At 37.1% G+C, this 22,546-nt stretch overlaps 1 protein-coding gene across 2 annotated transcripts in view; it reads left to right on the forward strand.

Annotated features, from left to right (window-relative positions):
• Positions 1-434: 434 nt before the first annotated feature.
• Positions 435-22,546, forward strand: part of dacha (dachshund a) — a 186,364-nt gene continuing 164,252 nt past the window's right edge. For both annotated transcript variants that reach the window (XM_039676399.2, XM_089123736.1), the window contains exon 1: positions 435-1,100. In XM_039676399.2, the coding sequence (XP_039532333.2) occupies positions 607-1,100 (494 nt within the window). In that variant the 5' untranslated portion in view covers positions 435-606. The remainder of the gene's footprint in view (positions 1,101-22,546) is intronic.

The raw sequence follows: 22,546 nt of genomic DNA on the forward strand, positions 1-22,546 counted from the left end.
GTAATTGTAAAACTGAAATGGAGACCATGATGCTGCAATAATACACAGCTCAGCTGTCAAATTTAATATTTGTAACTATTACAGTTGGATATATTAGTATAGCCATTATAAAGGTGTAAGTACATTGTTGCTATTCAAGTCTATGCCATAATAATAGAAGTGTATACTTTCAATAACTTCTACAAAGTCATTACTAAGAAGCATTTCATAAAGTTGAACGGATTCACTCACGACGTGTTACTAAAACGATCATTAAAAGGTAAAGACAGCAATCTAAAAAAGTTGAATTGGCTTTCGTGAGAACTCAAGTCTTCGCCCTTAACTGGCAGCTGGCCAATGATATTTGAAGGCGTGTGCCATCGCGTTCCTTATTGGCTGAGAGAGCTGTCACTCTGGCCTGTGGTGGGCTGGCTAATTGAATCGCTGAGTGCGATACACTTCTATCCATCTCACTCGCGAGGAAGGTAGTTGCACATTACCGACTATCAGCAGTGGCTACCGGAGACGCATGAGAAACACCGAGTGAAAGCCGCGAAACAGTGCGAGGAGCCAGCAAAGGTGTGCTTGACTCAAAAAGTAAGGAAAGGAGGAAACTTCGCATAAACTATGGCCGTATCAGCAACTCCTCCGGTGCTTTCACCGACCTCCACTCCCGGGGGCGCGAGCAGCCTGTTCCGTCCCGACTCTCTGTACTCCAGCCCGGCCGAGTCCCCGCGACTGACCAGCAGCATGATCAACTCTTTCATCACCGGCACCGGTGGCGGCGGCGGCGGCACGAACGGGAACGGACCCGGCTGTGTCCATAATAACGAGTGTAAGATGGTGGAGGTGCACGGGGTGAAAGTGGCTTCGTTCACCGTGGACGGTCAGGAGCTCATCTGTCTCCCGCAGGTGTTCGACCTGTTCCTGAAGCACCTCGTCGGCGGACTGCACACCGTCTACACCAAGCTGAAGCGGCTGGATATATGCCCGGTGGTGTGCACGGTGGAGCAGGTGCGGATCCTGCGCGGACTCGGGGCCATTCAGCCGGGCGTGAACCGGTGTAAACTCATCACCCGAAAAGACTTCGAGGCGCTTTATAACGACTGCACAAATGCCAGGCAAGACTTTTATATCACATAGCCCCACACTTCACATTTAACGTTACACCGAGCTTTGGAAACTGATGCGCTTTTCAAGTTCATTCAGAGCTTGCGGAGTTGGCAAAGTTTATGCGAACTTTCATTATAAAAAAACAAAACAAAATGATTTAACGCATAAATTTGAACATATGTGGAAGAATATCAATTAGTCTATGACGTTTCTATTTTAATACACGTGATCTAGATTATAGTCTAGGCTAAATATTTTTCTTATAAAGTGCTAAGTTAGCTACTTTTCAAAACTTATTAAAAATCCGAAATCAAACTTTTGTCTAAAATAGGGTTCAGTCAGTTTTTATTTCTGCACCTGCAGTTCGTTGTTCGTTCCAAATAACTGTCATGAGGAAAATACAGAAGTAATAATAAATCATAAAATGAACCGCTCTCCAAAGTCTTTATAGCAAACATGTTTATTACAGCGCGAACATGGGCATTTTATCATCTAAGACGATTCAAATAAACTAAAAATATGAACTTGCAAGGATAGGCCTATATAAACGAATAGCAAGGCTGTTTCATCTGCCTTTTAATACACTTTATTTGGTCGGAGGCACGTTTTAATAAATCATTGCACTAATTGAACTGGCCAGGATTTAAGTTAGGCAAAGATTGATAACAATAAAAAACATCCGCAAGCATTTTTTTACTTTTTGTCCTAATCATATTTATAAGTTACCTTTTCCTGGAGCTTTAGTCTTGGGACATTTTGTTAAATGGCTACATTTTACTCCTTAAACTTTAATGATTATTCTACGCTACGAACTTTTGGCCTTCCAATATTTGACGTTTTTGTCTTTTATTCCTTCTTATACAACGCCAGCTCTTTGGACTAGGGGTCATACTTCGGTTGCATTTCACTTTCTTCTGTTATTTGCTCCTGTTATTAATAGACGTCATATCCAGGGCCAGATTTGAATTCTTGTTTGATTCGGATGATGTCCCTCGTCTCATTTGGGATAAGATGCTGTGTTGCATTAATCAATGAAGCACCTCTCCTGGATCTGTAGCTCTGTTTGTGTGGAGATGTTATTCTTAGCTTGTTATCATGACAGATGCATTAGTGTTCTCAGGCTCCTCTAGCAATATCAGCTTGTGTGTGTGTGTGTGTGTGTGTGTGAGTGTGTGATTGGTGTGGTGGGACTCAAGGGAGCAGTACACCTATAAAGACCTTTATCATCCATTCTCAGAAAAAAATGGTACAAAACTGGGACGATAACCTTTAAAAAGCTTCTAATATGTACCATTTGGGTACTAATATACACTTTTGGTACAAATATGTAACTCTAAGGTGTTAAAATGCACTCTTTAGACAAAAAGATGTACCTTTTGAAAGGGTACTGCCACAGTGACAGCTTTTGTACCTTTTTTTTCTGAGTGTCCAAAGGCAAAAGTCTCTAATTATATGTTAAAAACTGCACAGTCCTCGCTTTTAGCGGAATGACAGTCACAATGTTGCGTATATATGCATGTATCCTGTTTGGAAATACATTTGCCTTAATTTGACTTTACAAATCAATGGTCTTATTTAAAAAAAAAATACAATAATAATTATATTTAATATAATATATACAGTATATAGAGTCTAAACGTTCAAAACCTAGTACTGCTTATCTGCAACTTCAGTATCTATATGTATTTTTCTCCATTAAGTGTTTTGCATCAGTATTTTCCATTTCTTTCTTTTAGGGAGTAGGTTCAGGAACGTGCATTGCACTTTTGCTAGTGTGTGTGTGTGTGTGTGTGTGGAGATGCACATGTGTGTTTAAGAGAGAGACAGCGCATATATCCAGATGGTCATTCTGGGCAAGGTTCGGTAATTAACCTTTTAACATCCCCAGCACAACCTCCAGAAGAATCCCCCGTCACTTTATTGGGCTTTGCGCAGTTCTGAATCAATCTGCCGTGCACATCTAATTAGAAACGAGAGCGGGGAGAAAGTGAGCGGGGGAGAGGCCGTTTTACAACATTATTTTGTTTAATTTTGAGTCCAGGCAAAATGGACAATAAGAGAATGAGGTGCGGAGCGCTGCGCTTCTCACTCTTCTTGTCAGATTGCAGCATACGGTCGGATAATGAAATTGCCCGAGCAATGGGCCCCTCTGAAATTGAATTTGCTCCTCTGCATCGTTGCTTTACAGTTCACCTTCGCAAGCATCGCTTTTATAGTCAGATTTAAACATCATCCACCGTCCCGCTACCAGATGGCTGAAACTAATGTGCGTGCTGGCCCCTCGCCTCCTCTCTCTCTCTCTCTCTCTCTCTCTCTCTCTCTCTCCTCCTTCAGCACAGGCTCATTGGGAAAAGGGCTAAGCTGGGACAAATGGGTGTCTTTTGCATCAGTTTGTATGGGACAGCCACGGCGAAACAAGCGAGGATGATCGCCAGCCCGGTGACGGCTGTGTCTCAACCTATAGTGAGCTGCCTATTTAGGGGGTGTTTAAATAGGGCACTTTTTTTGTATTCAAATCAGCCAGACAGAGCGCCACAGAATTAAACGGGTCACACAAACACTTAGACAAGAAGCGGCGCAGTGGCCAAGGGCATTCGTCTCATGCATGCGTATATCGACCATCAAAACCGATCGGAGTGAGAATCTGAAAGATTCCTTTACACTTCCATTATTGCACGATTCATTTACTGTTACATTGTAAAAAAGTAAGTTACCAAGTTCATTTGAGTTAATTCAATGAAGGAGATTGGTTTAATAAATAGAAACTCAAAACATTATGTTATCTGAACCACATTAATTATGTTTAGTTGATTTGACAAAAGATAAAAAGTGTGATAAATCACGAAGAACGTGAAGAATACAGATTTGGATGAAATAAATGCAACTCTTAATGCATTTACTGCCTTCAGCAGTCAAATAATGACATCATATTCAACAGAACAGATGAATCAAATTATTGCAAAAGGTCTTAAATGTGACATTAATGTAAGATAGTAATTGGTCCTACATTTTTTTAATAGCTAAAGCACGTTTTAAGTCTTAACAAGCAAAAAGGAATCCTTTTAAATTTAAAACTAAATAAACCAGATTGTGCATCTTTAAGTAATTTTTAGTTGGACATCATGAATTAATTTAGGCTAGTTCTTTCTGCAGGACTGATTTGTAAGTGTTTTTGAAAGTACTTTTAAAGTCATACTTCTGGTGCTGCTGTGTGTTTTTGATGCACTAAAAAGAACCGACTCATAGAGTCATTCGTTCACGCTCTAGGTTTTTGATTCACTAAAAAGAACCGACTCATAGAGTCATTCGTCCACGCAGCTTTTTGATTCACTAAAAAGAACCGGTTCATCAGAATCAATTGTTCAGGAATCGGACTACGCTTTTAGAGACCTAATAATGCGCGTTTCGTCTACATTTTAAGTGAAGCGAAAGCTTTATAAATCATAAAAAATGAAGCCGGTGTTGAAAAAGAGTCGGTTCTTGGGCTCCGGAACGCAAGCACGCGTCCTGTATGCATGCACGCGCAGCAAGTTGTCCAGTTGCAAGCCAGCAGCAGCTCAATGTGCTGTCTAGGTAGGGAGCACACTAGATTTTCAGCTAGGGTATCGGTAAAACTTGACTGAAACACAGAAAGTGTCCAAATCAGCAAACGCACGCGGCACTTATACGGCCCGCTTTTATGATTTCTCAGCTCACAATTGATCTCTAGGTTTTAATGCATTCATTATTTATTAAAACGAAATTTGCAAGCTAAACATAACACTAAACTAGTTTGCACTTGGGGACTGCACTTAGGAAATTGAATGGGAATTACATTAGAGATGAACATCTGTGCTTGCTCTCCAAAGGTGGATTAGATTAGTTTAACAGTTTTTCCCCTCTCCACCAAGTGCAAGAACATCCAAAAATAAAAAATAGCGCAGAAAGCTCTTGTCCACTAATAATTTTTGCACCGCTAACCAGAGAGTTTCTTCATGCGAATAACCTCATAAAAAGGAGAGAAACATCCCTACTTGCGTTCATGCCAATCGCACTTTAGGAATTGTCAAGTTAAATCATAAAACGCATTACTTGTTCGAAAGCCTGTCATATTTTTTTTTCGTCTCTTGAAGCGATTTGCTTTTTTTAGTCATTAATTTAAAATGTGTCTAATTCCCATCTTTGCCCCAGGCGCGAGCTACCATCACACTGCGCTGCTTTTCAAAGATTCCCTAAAATGCACAATTTGACACCTTTAAGAAGCATGTTTTGTAAATTAATTTGAATTACTTCCTTATTGAATCATTTGATCGATTATGTCGACACTAAATAAATGTGAACTTTAAAACAAAGACAGCACGTACTGCTGCTAACGCACACATTACTACCTTCGCATCCCCTGTCAGGAGCGCGCGCTCCAGTGCGTGACCGCGAGCGCGCGCCCGGTCCATATGGACGGCAGCTCAGCGCCTGTGGCTTCGCCCGAGGCTGCGACGCTCAGCTCGGCCTGGGCACACGAGACACCCCGCTGTCTCATCAAATCTCCTCAGATTGTTGCTTTTCCTTCGGCACACCTTAATGTCAGCCATTAATTATACATCCACCTTTTGGGGGGGTTGTTGTTTTTGCAGATTCACTCTTTCCTTTACCCTTTCAGCACGGTAAATTATGAATTAAGACCATTTGAAACGTCAAGAGGGCCTTCAGTGTTTTTATGATGACAGCCTATGTGAACGCCTGTCGTATCTCATATTCAGCTTTTAAACGGGCTGTCATGATTTGAAACGTAGCAGTCTCCTCTTCTGTTATTGTTTTTTTTAAATTAATTTTTAATCGAAACAAACTAACATAACATATACAAACAAGCTGATAGCGCTGTATATAACAATTTATATAGGCCTACATATTAGTGATGTCAAAAAAAGTATCAGGTTTCAGCAAAAAATTCCACCATTGATAATAACTACTAGTATCAGTGATTTCTGAAAATTCAGCTTTACATCAAATAAATAAATTATATTTTAATGTATATTAAAACAGTAAACCATTATTTGAAATTACAATAATATCTCACAATATTATGTTTTTTTCTGTATTTTTGATCAAATAAATGCATGCTTGATTTCAAAAACATTAAAAATTGTAATGTTTCCAAACTTTTGACCGAATATATGAATGTATTTGTACACCGTAAAAAAATATTGTCGGTTGAACTTAAAAAATTAAGTAACCTGGTTGCCTTAAAATTTTAAGTTGATTGAAATGGAAAAAGTGAGTTAATACAATGAAAGAGATTGATTTAATCATCAGAAAGTTGATTTGACAAAAGAAAAAAATGTTGTGATAACAAATCTTGAAAATATTTTTTTTACTGTGTATATATGAGTGTGTGTGTAATTTTTTTTTTTTTTTTTAAAGTAATACACATCTTTTAAAATAAATACTTGTGTACTGCTACATTCGATGGATTTGGACTGTAGTTTTTGGGCCACCATGCATGTAAGATGGGTGGATAAAGACAAGCAGGCGTCTGGTCTTCCAGACCGACACTTCTGTCCATCGACGTCTTACTGCGAACATGCTTGTGACGCGAGAGCGCTTAACTGCTAACGGGCTCTTAAGAAAACAACTTGTGGCCATGTGAGTTCTCATTAATGTTGGCGGGTGCCTGTTCCAAGCCACAGCGCTTTAATAACTAGCCCCATGCGTAACCAATGAATTAGAGGCAAAGCAAAGACACATGTGGTCAATTAGTGATGGAAAGGCGCTACTAGAATCTTTTTGGGCGCGGAAATCACGAAAACAAACGAAGAAGCCTGAATCAGATCCGCATTTTACCAAGTTAGCTCAGCGTGTGGATATAGGGATGAGGAATAGCAGGTGTTCACTGATGTGCGCAAGAGGTTAAAGCGGACAGATGGATATGGCCTGTCAAGGATCTCACAAGAGGAAAAATGACACTTCCCGCTCACCGTCCGCAGAGTTACGGCAGAGAACAGTGTCATTTTGACTTTGGGAAAGTCTCCTCCTGAGCTTAATGACACATCTGCAGCCAGGCTATATTTATTACAGTCATGTAGAATAAAATTGATTGTCTCCTAAAATTAATTTTTGCTTTGCCTCTAGCAGTGCTTTAATGGAGGACACTAGGCCCCGCGCAAGAGTATTGTTTAATCACATTAGTATCACAGCCCTCAGGACAGCGGAGATAATTGTACAAACGAACATCGAAATATGTATCTCTAACTCTTATGATTGAATTATGCAAATGACTTATCTCCTGCCCTTCCAAGCACTAATCATCTAATTAGGACTGATGTTTTAAATGCTTGTTTTTTTTCCTCTCTTTCGGATGGGGATCCGGCGGGGAGAAGCAGGAAGCAGAAAATTGAATGTGACACTGAAATCGGCAAAGTAGTTTGTACCGGAAGAGCTGGTGTTTTCTCCCCCCTCTGCCCCGCCATTGTCAAGAGAAGGCGATTAGCGAGTATTTTAAACATAAGCCCCATCTAATCCATTTTCAGGAGTTCATCATTTTTTCTGCCACTTTAATAGTTTGGTTTAACGCTCGCTCGCGTGGAGGGGACTAAAGCTGGTCAAAGAAGCGCTAACTAGCATCCCAATTATGGCGATTAATATTTCATGACGTGTTCCTGCGAGCTAGCAGCTGTTGATCCGCTCGCGCGAAGCGTTTTGCGTGCCAGAACCGAGAGGTTATGGTAATGACGGGCGAGCTCGAGTGAGTCTTGGAATCCCGTTTCGAAGATGACAAAGTCGTGCGTTTCCCTGCTCGGAAGAGTGTTTGCAGTTGTCTCCCACATCTGGAGGCCATAATTTGCCGCATTAACCCCCTTCTATCTGGCTTTGGCTGATGGGTTCACCTGAAGAGCACAATGCCCTGTTAGTTCCCTCAAGGGTGTCTTGCTTGGAAATGAACATTGATGACGTTGTTAAAATCTGGTGATTTTTCACTTTCTAACTTTCTTACATAGTTTGTGTGTGTGTGTGTGTGTGTGTGTGCATCAAACAAATCTGCTCGTTTTACACTGTGCATCACTGTTCTCCTACAAAAGTGCCTTAATCGATTCGTAGTTGTATTTTCCATTATTGTAAATAAAAAAACCTAAGTAACTATATATTTTTTAAAAAATATATATATTTTTAATTCCATATATATTTTTTTTAATTCAATATATTATTTTAATTCAATAAATATATTTTTAATTCAATATATATTTTAATTCATTGAATATTTAATTATTTTTAGCATGATTTTAATTATTTATAATTTAATTATTTAATTATTAGCATACTTTTTTATTTTTAATTGTATTTATTTATTTGTTTATTTATTTTGGATAAATATGCACAAGAGGTCAAGCAATTGAGTTTTGTAGAATATAAATGTAATATATATTCGGCTTTCAAATGATTAATCGCGATTAATCACATGCTAAATAAAAGTTTGTGTTTACATAATATATGTGGGTTCACTGTGTATAATTATTTTGTATATATATAAACACACACACATGCATGTATATTTAAGAAAAAAATATTATTTATATATAATATAAATTATATATAAATCTATATACATGAAAATATTTCTTAAATATATACAAGCATGTGTGTGTGTATTTATATATAAAATAATTATACACAGTGCACCCACATATATTATGTAAACACAAAATTTTATTTTGGATGCGATTAATCGCAATTAATCATTTGACTGCCAATATTGGAATATAAATTCAATATAATTATTTAAATACTTGTACTTATTAAATTTTTTTTTTTAATAAAAAATATCATAATTTTATTGATTGATCGATTAAGCTGCTTTGATGCAATCTATATTGTGAAAAGCGCTATATAAATATACTTGACTTGACTGACCGATTGTTGACAGGCCTACTAATGTCAAACGTAGAAACATCTGTTTGCTCCGGATTATTAAAAGGAGAAATAAAGATGAAAGCAAGGTGGAATGTAAGGAGAGAAAGGGTCAGGCAGGGTGTGTGTGAGTGTGTGTGAGTGTTTGTGAGTCTCTTTCTGTGTCTGGGTTAAATCAAGAAAAGCCCTGGGTATGCGGTGACATCATGGCCGGTTTGGTGCTCTCATCGGATCTGTAAGGGATTCATTCTGTCTCTATCTGCCCCGGGGCGGCCCAGCTCCAATTACCACCCCACACACACACACACACACACCCTTCTGCGTACCGCCATCCGGAAGTCTGCAGAATAAGCCTATAAGTATAAAACTTAAAATCCACCCAGGAGCGATGCTCTCTTCACATCATGCACGTGGAAATGTAGATCATATTACACAAAAAACACAATTATTTTAGACAAATGCAGAGGATATGGGTACCTTATGATGGAAGATAGTTGCCAAATGTTTTATAAGTATCATGTGACCTCCACCTGGAACATGCCACATGACTGTCATTCAGTCCTTTAACAGGTCCAGGATTTTCCTTAGACCCACTGTAAATATACTATGCATGTATATTGTATACGTACATGCAATTGTGTATGTATATGTGTGTGTGTGTGTGTGTGTGTGTATATATATATATATATATATATATATATATATATAATATACATATATGTGTGTGTATAAATGTGTGATTAAATATTGACTTTTTTTAGATGACTGTTATACGTTATTAGTTCGAACATGTCTGGAATGTATGCATAAGTGAGAGTAACCTGGGTCTTAATTATTTTTTAATTATAATTTTGATTTGATATATTTCAATCACTTGATTATCAGGAAAAATACTGTACATGGTTATATTATACAGATATATACTCAAAAAAAGGTACAAAAGCTGTCACTGGGGCTGTACCTAAAAGTACCTAAAGGGTGCATATTGGTACATTAATGGTACATATTACCACCTAAAAATATATATACATATTAGCACCTAAAACATACATATTAGCACCTAAAATGTACATATTGGCACCTAATATGTACATATTCGCACCTGAAATGTACATATTAGCACCTAAAATGTACATATTGTACATATTGGCACCTGAAATGTACATATTAGCACCTAACATGTACATATAATAGTATCTAAAATGTACATATTGGCACCTAAAATGTACTTATTAGCACCTAACATGTACATATTCACACCTAAAATGCACATATTGGCACCTAAAATGTACATATTCGCACCTAAAATGTACATATTCGCACCTGAAATGTACATATTACCACCTAAAATATACATATTAGCACCTAACATGTACATATTAGTATCTAAAATGTACATATTGGCACCTAAAATGTACTTATTAGCACCTAACATGTACATATTCGCACCTAAAATGTACATATTAGGGCCTAAAATGGACAAAAGTTTACCGTTTGAAAAGGTACAGCCCCAGTGACAGCTTTCGTACCTCTTTTCTGAGAGTGTATATAATTCTGAGAGTATATAATTTTTTTTTTTAAATAAATAAAAATAACTTGTGATGTATATAAGCACAATATAAAATGACTCATTAACATAATGAATGATTTCAGTCAGATCACCAGGTCTGCATATATGGCTGTTTTGAGTTCAGCTCATCCAATCAGAATTGAGATTTGAAATATTTATATATAAGTGAAGCAGATGAGCAACGCACACCTCGTCCAAGACAACAGCAAATATTCAATCTGCTTCAGTTTGCATTCGCAGATTCGATGTGAATCTTGGGCATGCTCAATAACAGTTGGTTTATGTGTTTTCCATTCTCCCGTGCCCTCTAAATATGAAGATTTCCGTTAACAGCGGCCCTGGACCTGATTGGAAACATGTTAAGCATGCAGACTGTAAATTGGAACCACACTAAAGCAGGTTGTGTGCTTGTTTATTCACCATTACAATGTCTGTGTCCTAATGCCTCGCGGTCAGAGACGTCCAATCAGAGAGCTGGATAAAGACCACACCCTAATAATATCAACTTTTACAGTCCTGTAGGTTAGTAAATACCATACATGTCGCAACATTTTTACAATCGGAGCGCATTTGTAGCTTGAATCAACTGTGTGTTTGTGTGTATGGTTGGGTGGGTTGATGTGCATCTGTGTGTGTCTGAAACTGTGTAAATATTGTGTCTGTCAGTAGCAATGGGTGTCATTTGTGTGTGTGAGTGTGTGGGGGGTGGGGTGTTCCTCTGATGAAAACAATCAGGCCCTGTGTGGTTTCATTACAGGGTAATGTCTCGCCAGATTGTTACGGATAGTTAAAATGAAATGAAGTGAATTAGGGAAACAAGGGGGAGAGCATGCACAACGCTTTATTGCTTTCTTTTGAAGACACACTGACAATGATCTGCCTTCAGTTTAGTGCATGTATCAGATAACATATCAAAAACTGCCTCTGAGTGTGTGTGTGTGTGTGTAAAGGTAAAGCTTGTGGCGCGTCTTGTGCTGCATTCTTGTCAAGTGAAGGATACGTTGTCTTTCACTTTCTTGTCTCCATGTGGACACGTGTGTGTGTGTTAAACGAATTTTTATATCAGTTCTTTCTGACTTTTGGCCCATATTTGAATAATTTGATGCTATTATCATCATATATTAAGGGTTTTTCAAATATTTTGATGACCAGGACCCCTCAAAAGGGGGCAAAATATAAAGGCAACTTAAACTGTGAGAAAAGTAGTCATTCTAAATTATATATTATAAACACTAGGGCTGTCAAACGATTAATCGCGATTAATCGCATCCAAAATAAAAGTTTGTGTTTACATAATATATGTGGGTGCATTGTGTATAATTATTTTGTATATATATAAATACACACACATGCATGTATATTTAAGAAAAAATTATTAATAATATATAATAAAAATAATATATAATAATATATATAATAAAATATATAATCAAAATTATATATAAATATTATTTATATATAAAATATTTATATATTATATATAAATCTATATACATGGAAATATTTCTTAAAGCATGTGTGTGTATTTATATATATATATATATATATAAAATAATTATACACAGTGCACCCACATATATTATGTAAACACAAACTTTTATTTTTGGATGCGATTAATCGTTTGACAGCCCTAATAAACGCATGTTGTTAGCCAAATTAAATAATCTGCTGTTATTTTGTTACCGTACTGAATTATCTGAAAAAATATAAATTATAAAATAAAAATTTGCTTTTATAATTTGCTTTGACAATCCTAAAAATAAATTTTGGAAAAAATATTTTAATTTTTTATTTTCACATATAAAAAAATAAATAAAATTACACCTTCCACTTTAAAAACTCCTACTTTAATTAAATTCATATTATAATAAATGGAAATCAGCAAATATAAGTTCTGTTAAAATATGATTTAAGTGTGAAACTTACATTAACACTTTAACAAATAGTCCCATGCAATTTTAATAATCGATTAATCTGTGGGTGATCGCTTTAAAAATTTGGCTATTAAAAAAAAACGGAGCAAATTTCGGAAAATTTTAATTGAGCAAATTTCGATGTAAATAAAACCATTGTGACATAAATTGTCGCATTTAATCAAATGTGAAACGATTAATGTCGATTTACAGTACATGCAAATTTATTCTGCTTGTTTTTGATGAACGACGTCGAATGTGTGCAGAAAAAATGATGACCCAACTTGATTCTTGAAGGTCATTAGCAATTTTATGTCAACTTAATTTGATCAAGTAGCGTTAAATGTTTTGTTTGTGAGTTTACGATCAGATTAACTGTAATTGAGCCGAATCCAATGGTAGTTTACTGCTTTTTTCCTCTTATCTTTTTCACTGTGCTGTAACTCAACAGTACACACACTCTTCCTGGCTTTTCCCATGGTGCCTCAGTGTGAGATTGCAGTGTGAGGGATGGCAGGCACACCTGACCCGTCTGTTCCACAGGGGCTTATGGGTAATGGATGGGTCAGAGCTTTTTTTGATGTTTTATTGAAAGATCACCACGGCTGTCCTGGCTTTCGCCTGACTATAAATCAGGGTCCTCTGTGGCCGGCTGGACTGTCCAGAGTGTGGTTTATGTCAGCCGGGGCAGGAAGGGCCTCCGATCCCATCACTCCACCTCACCTATATCACCCACACACACACACACACACACACACACACACAACCTCACCGGTGGGACCCCTAAACAACTGTCTGTCAGACATACAGAACACACAGGTATCAGTCGCTTTGATGTTTGCATGATATATTATATAAAGGTAGCAAAGTATTTTTGTGTTTTAGCACCTGATTACTATGTCTAGGATACTGTCAGAGTTCACAAGATACATCAACCAATCATTAAGATCAATAGAAATCGCTAATAATCGGTGGACAAGAATGTGTTTTGATTATGTGCTCTTTATACTGTAGAGGTATGTTAATTACAGTACTAGATCTATAATGTTTTAAGGATGGACCAAATGTAAAATATCATGCTTTTTGCTAATAGCTTTTAGACTTTTTGTACTCGTCTAATCGATTAATCGAAGCAAAAGCAGCTTAACCTGATTAGTTGCAGCCCTTTATCAAAAGTTATACGTTTAAAGGAGTAGTTCACTTTTGAAAAAACTTTTGCTGATAATTTACTCGCCCCCATGTCATCCAAGATGTCCATGTCTTTCTTTCTTCAGTCGAAAAGAAATTAAGGTTTTTGATGAATTTTTCAATGGGAACCAAACGGTTCAAGGTCCAAAAGACAGTTTCAGTGCAAACTGCAAACTGTTCAAAATGCTTTTGAACGATGAATAAGGGTCTTATCAAGCGAAACGATCGCTCATTTAATAAATAAATATCAAAATTTAAGTTTTATAAGCTCAAATGCTCGCCTTCCTCTGTTCTGTGACGCACGTTCGTGACTCTCCTGTTCGAACTCGTTCATCAAAATGAACGAATCTCATTCAACGAACGAAACGAACAAATTGACTCTGAAAAAGATTCGTTCATTTTGATGAACGAGTTCGAACAGGAGAGTCACGAACGCGCGTCACAGAACAGAGGAAGGCGAGCATTTGAGCTTATAAAACTTAAACTTTGTTATTTATTTATTAAATGATCGATCGTTTCGCTTGATAAGACCCTTATTCATCGTCTGGAATCGTTTAAAGCCATTTAAACAGTTTGCACTGAAACTGTCTTTTGGACCTTGAACCGTTTGGACCCCATTGAAGTCCATTATATGGAGAAAATGCTGGAATGTTTTCATCAAAAACCTTAATTTCTTTTCGACTGAAGAAAGAAAGACATGGACATCTTGGATGACATGGGGTTGAGTAAATTATCAGCAAAAGTTTTTTTTTTTTAAAGTGAACTACTCCTTTTTAAGAACAAATTCTATAAATTCTACAGAATTGAAATAACTGTCTCTTGTACTTTTGTTTCTTGATCAACTGTCTCTTTCTGTGCTGACAGAATCTCCAGCGTTTGTTTGTTTTAGAGTGCTGACGCTGCACAAACGGTGTGTTTTCTCACCACTCTCCCTTAATATCGCTGTTAATGAGTAAGTTGATGTAGTTGAACGTTTAGTTAATAAATATGTCAGACTTTTACCTCTCTCTCTCCCTCCCTCCTTCCACTCCTTGTCTCTCTCGCAGTTTCCCAGGCTCGGCTAGAAATCGCAATTAGTTTTAGATTTACGCTACGATGACAGACAGTGGTATATAAATAGAGGTTAAACACACAATTTACATATTAATTTCATGATTCATTTAATCAATGATTTATGTGGATATAGATTGCTTTTAATCCGCCTCTCAGCGGCAACGTTTGCTCTCTCGCTCCCGCTCTTCTCCGCTCTTCGCCGAGCATGACAGAATAGAGTGCCGAGCTCTTTCTTTTCCTCCCTCTATCTCTCTCTCTCTTTCCTCTGAGCTGTTCAGTGGCTCGGAGAGGAATGCGAACGGAGGGGCTCCAAACGGCGCTCCTAATTGGTTTAATTTTTCAGTGCGTGCACCGAACCTGACACTCGTTTACTGCGCGCCGCTGTATCTCCTTTCTCTCTCACTCTCTCTTTCCCCATCTCTCTCTCTCTCTCTCTCTCCATTAATAAAAGGGTAATAATCGCTCCGGTTAAAGGGATGGTAATGAGAGCAGTGGTTATGGTGATTGGTGGCGGCGGTTGTGTATTCATAACAGATCTCTCATACTGAGGCAAGAAGGCTGTAATTGAGCCATGATTGAGACACATACGCTCCTCTCTGCCGCGGGACCAGTGGGAACGCCGGAGAACTGAACCAAAACGCATCCAAAGGCGCCAAGCAAGGCTGTAAAGTTTCAGACAATGCTACTTACAATACACTGATAAAACTGATGACTTTGTGGTGAAGTAAATACTTCAGAAAAAAACAATGCAATTTACATGGAAAACGTTAGTTCAGGCTAGAATAAAAAAAATTAATAAGTAAATTCGATATTAGTAGCTTATGGAAGCTTGTTTCCATCACAGAATGAAAAATAAAAAAGGTAATTGCGACTTTTTATCTCACGATTCTGACTTTTTCTCTCACAATTGTGAGATTTAAAGTCAGAATTGTGAGATATAAAGTCAGAATTGTGAGATTTAAAGTCGCAATTGCGTGACAGTCAGAATTGATTGATATAAAGTCAGAATTGAATAATATAAAGTCAGAATTGTGAGATATAAAGTCAGAATTGCGAGATATAAAGTCAGAATTGCGATAAAGTCAGAATTGCGAGATATAAAGTCAGAATTGATTGATATAAAGTCAGAATTGCGAGATATAAAGTCAGAATTGCGAGATATAAAGTCAGAATTGATTGATATAAAGTCAGAATTGCAAGATATAAAGTCAGAATTGCGAGATATAAAGTCAGAATTGATTGATATAAAGTCAGAATTGCGAGATATAAAGTCAGAATTGCGAGATATAAAGTCAGAATTGAATAATATAAAGTCAGAATTGTGAGATATAAAGTCAGAATTGTGAGATATAAAGTCAGAATTGCGATAAAGTCAGAATTGCGAGATATAAAGTCAGAATTGATTGATATAAAGTCAGAATTGCGAGATATAAAGTCAGAATTGCGACAAAGTCAGAATTGCGAGATATAAAGTCGCAATTGCGAGATATAAAGTCGCAATTGCGAGATATAAAGTCAAAATTGCTAGATATAAAGTCAGAATTGATTGAGTCAAAATTGCGTGATAGTCAGAATTGCGAGATATAAAGTCAGAATTGCTTGATATAAAGTCGCAATTGCGAGATATAAAGTCAGAATTGCGAGATATAAAGTCAAAATTGCAAGATATAAAGTCAGAATTGATTGATAAAAAGTCAGAATTAACTGAGTCAGAATTGCGAGATATAAAGTCAGAATTGATTGATATAAAGTCCGAATTAATTGAGTCCGAATTGCGAGATATAAAGTCAGAACTTGGGTACTAATAAAAGTTGTCTCAGCCAATGGAATCACTTCTGAAGGTATACACATTAGCATACTTAATAAGTACCTATTTCAGTTCAAATCTATATCTGTTTTGATGGCCTGTATATTCTTTAGACATGAATTTGGCGTAGTTTTCTTTTCAAGCGTTACAATAACACACCCACTTTGTATTCAAGACATTTTAACATCTGTCCCCAGCATACCGTTCACACTTTATTCTCTTATCATATCCTACATTTGGATGACAAATATGTGCAGTACATCCAAATGACAATCACTGGGGGGAAAAAACATGTTACTTAAGTGTTTTATCAGAGGATTCAGACAAACAGAGCCTTTTTCCAAAGTCGTAAATGAAGATTAAAGCTCATGTTGGCGGAGAAGAGACAAATTGGGATGATTTATTGGAGCTGACATGGACGTGTCACTAAAGGGGGGGACCGGAATAAGAGAGAAAGAGAACGAGTGGGGGAGGAAAGGTAGCTGTTGGAGATAGCTGTTCATCTCGAGGAAGGTAAATAATGGTCTTTAATTATTTGCTGGCGGAGCTGTTGAAAGCTCGGGCTGATACTGTCATTGGGACGACGCAGCTGGTGTGACGTGTGGTTAGGAATGTTAAAGGTGATAATGGTGTGTGTGTGTGAGAGAAAGAGCATCGAGGGAATGTATCTCCATATGCGTATGTGTGTGTGAATGATGGCTTTGCATGTAATAAAAACACACTGGAATCAAGCGGCAGGTAATGGGGCTGTGTTAACCTCCATCCATTTAAGAAGAGCCCCGGGTCCATTGATTGGACGCCCATCAGCCACATATAAATCCATCAGTTCAATCAATAAATGACTCACGATTGAATTGCATCATCATTAGTGTTTATGACACGCCATCTCTCCTCATTTACCCTGAACAAAAGCGCTGGAAATTGACGTATTCAATTGTGACATCATAGGGTAGGCCAAATCTATTGCATGCATTTTGCTTGCTTTACCTTGATTTTTGAAGTATGCGATATATATATCTATGTAACACACCACTTAACACTTAACCAACTAGCAGTTAGTTAGGGGTAATCAGACTTACTTTTTGGTATTAAATTATACCATGTTTATGTAACTGACATAAAAAAGTTATGAGAGGTTTAAAAGAAAACTTGTAAAATTATTCTTATCAGTTTATGCAACTGGCTCCTGTTTGATTAAATAGCACAGACGGTATTTTATTTAATTTAATTATTTAATTTTTATTTTATTTATTTATTTTATTTTATTTATTTTTTAAATTATTTTTTATTTTATAAAACGCATCACTTTGCTTCAGAAGGCCTTTATTAAACTTCATTATGCAACTGGCTCCTGTTTAATTAAATAGCACAGACGGTATTTTATTTAATTTTATTTTTAATTTTATTTTATTATTTAATTTTTATTTTATTTATTTATTTTTTTAATTATTTTTTATTTTATAAAACGCATCACTTCGCTTCAGAAGGCCTTTATTAAACTTTATTATGCAACTGGCTCCTGTTTAATTAAATAGCACAGACAGTTTTTTATTGTATTGTTTTTTATTTTATTTATTTATTTTTTATTTGATAAAACGCATCACTTCGCTTCAGAAGGCCTTTATTAACCCCCTGATGGATGGATGCACTTTTTTGGGCTTCAAAAACTGCGGCTCTTTTCACTCCTATTATAACTTATTAATAAAGCCTAACTCTGATTATGTTTGGCAAAAAGAAGGAACATATAGATAGGATGAATTATGGGATGATTTAATTTTTTGGGTGACCTAACCCTTTAACCTTTGCATAGCCAGTATCAGCAAATTCATTGCACAATACTTTCCATACATTACGCAACACTCGCTGCTGTCACTATGCAGCCTTATCAATGTCAAATGTTTAAGTCATACAATTATTTTTAGTCTGAATTATTGAGAAAACTGGAAGAAGTGACTTCCCAAACAGTGGGAACAAGTGTGACTTGATGACATGAGTGATAACTTCTGGTTCAACCAATGGGAGGAGTCTGGGACGGGATCATGTGACTATAGGGGGCAGTGATTGGAGTGTTTAGAAAACCAGTTTGATGACAAACATACGCTTGTGATGCGTAATGCACATTTTACCTTCATGAAACGACATCATCAGCATATTTGGATATTGTTTGTGGATTACTATATACAGTTTGCATGCTGTGAGTGTATGTTTCGTAAACTGACCACTCTGCAGAAAGAAGGACCCTCTACACCAGTGATTTTCCACACTGGCACCAGGCATGCCAGCATGGGCGCCGCCTGCGAGTCAGAAGAGAGCTGTTTGCACACCCTCACCTGCCGTAAAACCCAACCGCAGACACGACCCACCTTTTACGAGCCTCGCGCAGCTCGTAACGCACACCGGCTACACACGGGAACGCAAGTGTGCGCGTGCTTTTTTGGCAAATGTGCATCCTGGGATGCTCGCACGACCGTGCTAATATCTCTCGTAACCATTTCAGCTCATTAATTTTCCCCTCAAAGTTTCCTTCGGTCGCCCCTGCGCAGGGTGTGTGTGTGCCTCTTTTATATTCAGAGTGTGTCGAGCCGTTTGGATGAGGAGAGCTCTCTGAATAGACAGTGCAGAGTTGAATAACTCTAAAAGAGGACTGATGCGTTTGGAAACATATGAAGTGGAGTGATCTGGTGTTAACTTTATCTGATCTAGCGTACAATCGTTTATCTCCGTGTCCCAGTCAGACATGTGGAGACTATGAAAGCTTGCTGCATAAACTGTCAATGCATCTCAAACTTTCAGAGATGCATCGAAGCTTTTTAGCAAGCTGGACTTCCAGAGAGGTATTGGTTAACGTGAATTGGTCTTTTTCAGGATGTCTCAAACACCATGAAATGCATCAACTAATGTGTATGCACATACATTCATGAGAGTCTCAGCACGTCACAATCAGCTCAATAATGTTGAATCTGCCTGATATCATGCCTTACAGATACACTCTTTCTCAGGGATGCGCCGATAAACATGAATCCGTCTAAAATCTCATATGCGCACGCACTCTGTGATCGCGTCACAAACACCCAGATATGCATCAGGTAGCATGAATCACCCTGAATTGTCATACACAAACACTTTTTCAGCATTTCACCCGAGGTACACCCGAGGTCATCAAGTCATTCGAATCATCGGACATTTTTCACGCATACAAATACTTTTTTTCTACTGCATTTTATGGAAGCTTGTTTCCGCCACTGAATAAAAAAAGGAAAAAAATAATTGCGACTTTTTTTATCTCACAATTGCGGAAAAGTCAGAATTGTGAGATATAAAGTCAGAATTACGTGATATAAATTGTGAGATATAAAGTCAGAATTGCGAGATATAAAGTCAAAATTGCGAGATATAAAGTCAGAATTGATTGATATAAAGTCAGAATTGCGAGATATAAAGTCAGAATTGTAAGTTATAAATTGCGTGATATAAAGTCAGAATTACAAGATATAAAGTCAGAATTGCGAGATATAAAGTCAAAATTGCGAGATATAAAGTCAGAATTGATTGATATAAAGTCAGAATTACGTGATATAAATTGCGAGATATGAAGTCAGAATTGTGTGATATAAGGTCAGAATTGTAAGTTATAAATTGCGTGATATAAAGTCAGAATTGCGAGATATAAAGTCAGAATTGATTGATATAAAGTCAGAATTGATTGATATAAAGTCAGAATTACAAGGTATAAAGTCAGAATTGCGAGATATAAAGTCAGAATTGTAAGTTATAAATTGCATGATATAAAGTCAGAATTACATGATATAAATTGCGTGATATAAAGTCAGAATTGCGAGATATAAAGTCAGAATTGTGTGATATAAATTGCGTGATATAAAGTCAGAATTGCGAGATATAAAGTCAGAATTGTGTGATATAAATTGCGAGATATAAAGTCAGAATTGTGTGATATAAAGTCAGAATTCCATGATATAAATTGCGAGATATAAAGTCAGAATTGCGAGATATAAAGTCAGAATTGCGAGATATAAAGTCAGAATTGTGTGATATAAATTGCGAGATATAAAGTCAGAATTCCATGATATAAATTGCGAGATATAAAGTCAGAATTGCGAGATATAAAGTCAGAATTGCGAGATATAAAGTCAGAATTGCGAGATATAAAGTCAGAATTGTGAGTTATAAATTGCGTGATATAAAGTCAGAATTACATGATATAAATTGTGAGATATAAAGTCAGAATTGCATGATATAAAGTCGCAATTTTTTTCTCACAATTGCGAGTTTACATCTCGCAATTCTGACTTTATAACACATAATTGCGAGTTAATTTGTCGAAATTCTGACATTTTTTCTCAGAATTGTGAGATATAAACTCTTTTGCGACTTATCAGGCCAATTCTAAGGTGAAAAAAAGACTAGCTTTTTTCCCCCCTCAGAATAGTTCAAATCTCACAATTCTGACTTTCCATCTCGCAATTCTGAGTTTTTTGCGAGATGGAATTGCGAGAAGTAAATTCGCAAAAAGTCAGAATTGCGAGATAAAGAGTCGCAATTACCTTTTATATTTTTCATTCTATGGTGGAAACAAGCTTCCATAGCATTTTGCAAACTTAGTGATGATAAAAAATGTCTTGGCAATTTTTTTTCAGTACATTGAGATGCACCAAGTAACGTGACTCATTTAAAATCTTTTGCATGCATACACATTACACACATTTTTTACCGCGCGTCAGAATCATCCGGTTATGTGAATCGGGTTTTAAATGTCTAACACCAACGTGCTTTTCAGCATCTCACAAACAAACACTATGCATCATATATAAGATGAATCAGGTTGAAATGTCTTGCACATACTCCTGCTGTTCACAAACTGTTTGAGACACATCAGGCAACATATGAATCAATCTTCATAGCTAATGCATATGTACGTTGTGTTGTGCTCGCACCTTCTCGACCAACTCCAGCGCACACGCTCGGCAATTGAAGGACACCAGAGTCATAAACATATACATACGCGGCATCACGCGCTGACACATTCCTATTGCATGGGAATGAAAGCGTGTGTATTTGAGCAGAAGCGCATGGTAAAATGGGCTGGTGAAGAAGCGGGTCAGGGTTAGTGTATACGCAAGGTCACGTTTAAAACACACGGGTTGGAAGGGCCCATAAATCAGCCTGCGCATACGGCTGCCCTCCGCACTGCCTGATTTAACACCTGCGCCCAGACCTTCCCTGTCAGGCCCGGCATTCTTTATTACCCGCCTCTGCTCACTATAGCAGCAGCGCAGATAGAGTTCACCTTTGAAAGAGCTGCAGTAACTCTCTCTCTCTCTCGCTGGTGTGCTATCTATCTCCTTTCTCTTTTCCTCTCTGCCCTATGGTCACAGTTCAGGGAGTGGGCAGATATGTGAAGGTAGAAGGGGAGACGGTCACGTTCAGGAAATTGACCATTTAATGCTTCCTTTTTGTAAAACCAAAAACCCAACGCGACTGTGCCCGCGCATTGAATGCATGTGCGGTCTTGAACTGTTATTTGAAAGTTATTGTTTAGTATCGTTTGTGTTGTGTTTCCCCCCTTTGCAATATTGAGAAGAAAAGTTTACATTTTATCATTTACACATGGTCAAATATGGACAGACCCAAAAGTTGGGTTAAAAATTTAATCAAAATAAATTACAGTTGAAAGTGAAAGTTGAAGTTGGGTTAAAAATGACATTTTTTACCCAACATTTGGGTTTGTCCATATTGGACCCAAATTTGGGTTGAAACAACCCAGCATTTTGTAGAGTTTATTCACCCAAACATTCATGAACTTAAAAATGATTTATGAGTTTTCTCCTTGATTTCTGTAATAGTAGAAAGGGAAAAGAATATGTAATACACTTTATTTAAACACTTTAACATCCACTCTAAAAAATGCTGGGTTGTTTCAACCCAAATTTGGGTCAAATATGGACAAACCCAAATGTTGGGTTAAAAATGTAAAAAAAAACAAAAAACAAATTACAGTTGAAAGTGAAAGTTGAAGTTGGGTTAAAA

This window comes from Pimephales promelas, chromosome 19 (assembly GCF_988280905.1).
Source record: "Pimephales promelas chromosome 19, fPimPro1.hap1.1, whole genome shotgun sequence".
Classification (NCBI taxonomy): domain Eukaryota; kingdom Metazoa; phylum Chordata; class Actinopteri; order Cypriniformes; family Leuciscidae; genus Pimephales; species Pimephales promelas.